Source organism: Galeopterus variegatus, unplaced genomic scaffold (assembly GCF_000696425.1).
Source record: "Galeopterus variegatus unplaced genomic scaffold, G_variegatus-3.0.2 Scaffold1516, whole genome shotgun sequence".
NCBI classification, from domain to species: Eukaryota; Metazoa; Chordata; class Mammalia; order Dermoptera; family Cynocephalidae; genus Galeopterus; species Galeopterus variegatus.
The window spans coordinates 116,462-120,443 of NW_007727627.1; the positions used below are offsets into that span (position 1 = coordinate 116,462).

General features: G+C 44.1%; 1 protein-coding gene across 1 annotated transcript in view; it reads right to left on the reverse strand.

The window, feature by feature from the left end:
- The window catches only part of LOC103594258 (chromosome unknown open reading frame, human C9orf3), a 276,533-nt gene that overhangs the window by 75,743 nt on the left and 196,808 nt on the right, over positions 1 to 3,982 (reverse strand). Inside the window, exon 11 of the mRNA XM_008577458.1 lies at positions 79 to 427. Coding sequence (XP_008575680.1) covers positions 79 to 427 — 349 coding nt within the window. The remainder of the gene's footprint in view (positions 1 to 78; positions 428 to 3,982) is intronic.

Genomic DNA, 3,982 nt, shown 5'->3' on the forward strand with positions numbered 1-3,982 from the left:
GGCTCTTTCATTGTTCTCTCCGCGGGCCTCCTCCCTGCGCCCCCGCGCGCGGACAGCTCCCGGGCGCGCACGCCTTACCTTTCTGGCCCAGGCCCCTGCGCACCCACGAAAGGGCATCCCGGCGGCTGGAGGAGCCGAAGGGCCGCCCGCCCGCCCGGCCGCAGGCGAAAGGGCCCTGCGGGAAGTCCCCACCCCTGCGGCCGGCCTGAGCTCGCTTCCCAGTCGGAAGCCCAAGCGTCCCGGTGGCTTTCCAGGGAAAGAAACTTTCCCGACGCACTTTTCTCCCGGAATGGATTCGACGGCCCGTCCGTTCTCCGGGGCGGTGGCAAGTGACGTCCCGGGGGAGACGCATAAAGACGCGAGCCTCGCGCTCCGCCAGGGCGTCGAGGAGCCGCCGCGCTCGCCGGGCCTGCTGCACACGCGGCCCCTACGCCGTCGCGGAACCCCGAAGCGGCGGGCGGAACCTTAAAAGGAGTCGACGCCTTTCCTAGTGAAGCAGGACGTGCCCACTCAGCTTGTAAACGTGTGCGGCACCCCGAGTCTCCCAGCCCCCAGAAGGCTCTCCCGCCGCGGAGAAGGTGGCTGAACCAGACCGCTGGGGAGGGCGGGAAGGACAGGCGGGTCACCTGTGGGTCTTGACCACCCCTTTCACTTTATCGCATTTCGCTTTATTGCTGCTCCATCCTCCTTTCAAGATCAAAAGGTTCAGATCAAAGCCAAGATCAAACTCACTACTTTAAATAGAAGCAACTTTGCCATGAAGTACATGCACAAAGAGGATCTTCTTAATGGAGACATCAGAGTGGAAAACTTTATTTTATCCTTTCATTCTATATTCATAACTGGGCTACTTAAAATTACATCGGTGATGCACATCTATTTCCTAAAATAACAGGTCTGCTCAAACTGGGGGTTCCTAGTGTTTGTGCTTCCAGGAATACAGAAAAATCTAATTCTAGAGAGGAATATAAATAGATATATGAACCGTTTTGTATAATTATTAGTTACGTGCTGTGAAATACATGCTCATTTGCTAAAGATTTTTCAACGTATTATCAAATCTTTTTATATATAATGTACAACCATCATACACAACTTTCCTACTGTAAAGGACATTCATAAAAAAGACAGTGCTTTGCAAATCTTGAGTGCATACACACACACAACACAGGCAAGTAAAAATGACAAACAGTGAAGTGGATTGTGCAGAGCTGCTTCCCTTCAATGGAAAAAGAACTTTGAACTACTCAAGCTTCTATGGTACTAATAACAGCTCCAAAATCAATAGAAATATAGCCTGGCAGACACTTCCTTTTACCCACTAGAATTTCTTTCCTTGGGAGTTCACTGCCCCTAGGAACTCTGATATGAACCATTCGATGTTGCTGTACTAAAACAGTGCCCTGCTTAAATGGCCCTTTCTTAAGGGTACTCTTTGTTGTCTTGTCAACAATTTTTCAACATATAGTCTTAGAAGAAACAAAAAACAAAATTTCAGCAACCCAGTAACAGGAATAAAGATAACTATTGCAAATTAAATCTTATACAAACTTCTATGAAAATCTGTTTTTACAGCAGAGTAGTTAGTACTTGAAGGCTTTTTTTCCCTTATAATTTTTATTCGGTTGTAGTCTCACACACAAAAAAAAAATTGTTAGGTTGTAGAGACACACACACACACACACACACACACACAAAATTGTTCTCAATTCTATAAATCCCAGTGAGCCACTGGAAAGATCTTGGGAATTGAGACCTGGAAACCCTGTCTTGCCATTGAAACAGTCTCCTTTCTTCCTTGCATCCAGTTCGTGGAGAACCTAACCATTTCTGGCATAAGCTGAACAAAGGAAACATCCTATGTCACTCTGGTACTTTGTTGAGTGGGAGCACAAGCTGTGGTTTATTCCAATTGCCTCCTAACTCGTCTCCGCGTTTGTCCTCTTTGCCACCCCCCCATCCTTCCTCCACACAGAAGCCAGAATGGTATTTCCAAAGCTAATTGAAATGATACCACTTTGCTTCACTGAGAAAGCTTTTCCTCCTCTCTGTCTGGCTAGCTCCTATGTACCCTCTAGTACTGGGATTATCGACACTTCTTTAAAAAGGTCCTTCCTCATTCTCAGTCCAAATTGTCACCCACTATTCTTTCTAATATCATCCTGTTTATTTCCTTTAGAGTGATTATCTTTTATAGCTATTTAAAATTTTTAATTTTTAATTGAGACTTTTTTTAGAATAGCTTTTAAGTTTACAGAAAAATTGATCAGAAAGCAGAGTTTCTATTACTTCCCCCCGCCCCCGGGTTTCCCCTATTATTAACGTCTTGCATTGGAATAGTACATTTGTTACAACTGAAGAACCGATATTGATACCTTATTATACATTAAAGGCCACAGTTTATATCAGGACTCACTGTGTTGTGCAGTTATTTTAGCTTTTTTTTTTTTTAATTAATTTACTGAATGTCTATCTTCCCAACTGGACTTTACACTCCAGGAAGAAAGAGATCCTGTCTCTTTTGTTCTTGACTTTTGTCCAATCACTAAAAACACTGCCTGGCACACAGTAAATGTTCAGTAAATATGTAAATAAGTAAATGGAAGGATAAAGGAACAAATCAATAAATGGCATAAAGAATTTCAAGGGGAAGGAGTTTTAAGATGAAGATTTTTCTAGTAAAATCCTGTTTGTTTTACCACTAAAATACCTTAATTTGTGAACAGCATAGAATTGTGCATTTTAAAAAGGAGAGACCATGGGACATCAGTTACATTGCTCAAGCAGTTCTATAATGACATTTAAAAAATAAATAAAAATAGAAATGAGAAAAGTTCCTACTTCCCTCATATACTAATCACTAAAACTGTATTCCAAAATGGTGCTGGGAACTGAATTTAATCTAGAATGAAATATTAACGTATTACATGGCACTAGAAAAATATTAACCCTTTTTGATTGTGTTCAATACAACCTTTCTCCTGTTGTCTACCTAAATCTCCCTTTCTTTGTGGGCTGACACAAGCAAAAGCAGGGTGTGGAGACCGAAGGGATAAAAAACTGGAATTCTGTAGTTGGGGACGGGCATTCTAATAAGTTATCTTTGAGAATGTGGTGAAAAAGCTTTAAAGCTATCTTTAAAAAACAGATGTTTTCTACTTGAATTATATCTTTAAAAATGTCTCATCTAGTAGAAACGCAAGTTTTGAAAGGAAGTTGTTCTAAGAAACTTTCTTGTCAAATTAGTTATAATACCTAAAGACAATTTCAGAGGCTGAGGGTCATCATCACTTTTGGAGGAAAACCCTTCTTCAGTTTTCCTTCTTTCTTTTCTTTTTTTCTTGGTCGAAGAGGAAATGACTCCCTCCACTGGCAAAAGCCAGCGGTACTGACTTGGTGGTGGTAACGTGAATGCTTGCTCTCTTCCCGCCGGTGCTTCGTGCATGACCGAGAAAGAGAGGGCGCCTTCCCGCTCAACTAGAAGGCTGCAGGCAAACAAGGGGGGCCCTTTCGTTACCCCACACAGCCTCTGCTGGCAAATTACACTCCCTTGAGCACAGCAGAGGGAGAGCCATCCACTCTAAGAAGCCAAAAGGCCCTTGAATACCAAATAAGGTAGAGACTTCCAGAAGCTTCTGCAGGTTTCAGAAGGGCCCTATTGCCAACATATATTCAGGGTGAATTAAAAAGTAGGAGTCGGGGCCGGCCCGGTGGTGCACTGGATAGTGCGCCACTTGGGAAGCGTGGCGGCGCTCCCACCCGAGGGTTTGGATCCCACATACAGACCGGTTCCCGCTCACTGGCTGAGCGTGGTGTGGGAGCAACACCGAGGGTTGCGATCCCGTTGCCGGTCCCGGTCCGGTATGGGCGCGACACTGAGGGTTGCAATCCGTTGCCGGACACGAAAAAAGACCAAAAAAAGGAAAAAAAAAAAAAAAAAAAGAAGGGGTCTACGCAGGTCTGGAAGGGAAATCAAGGTTAG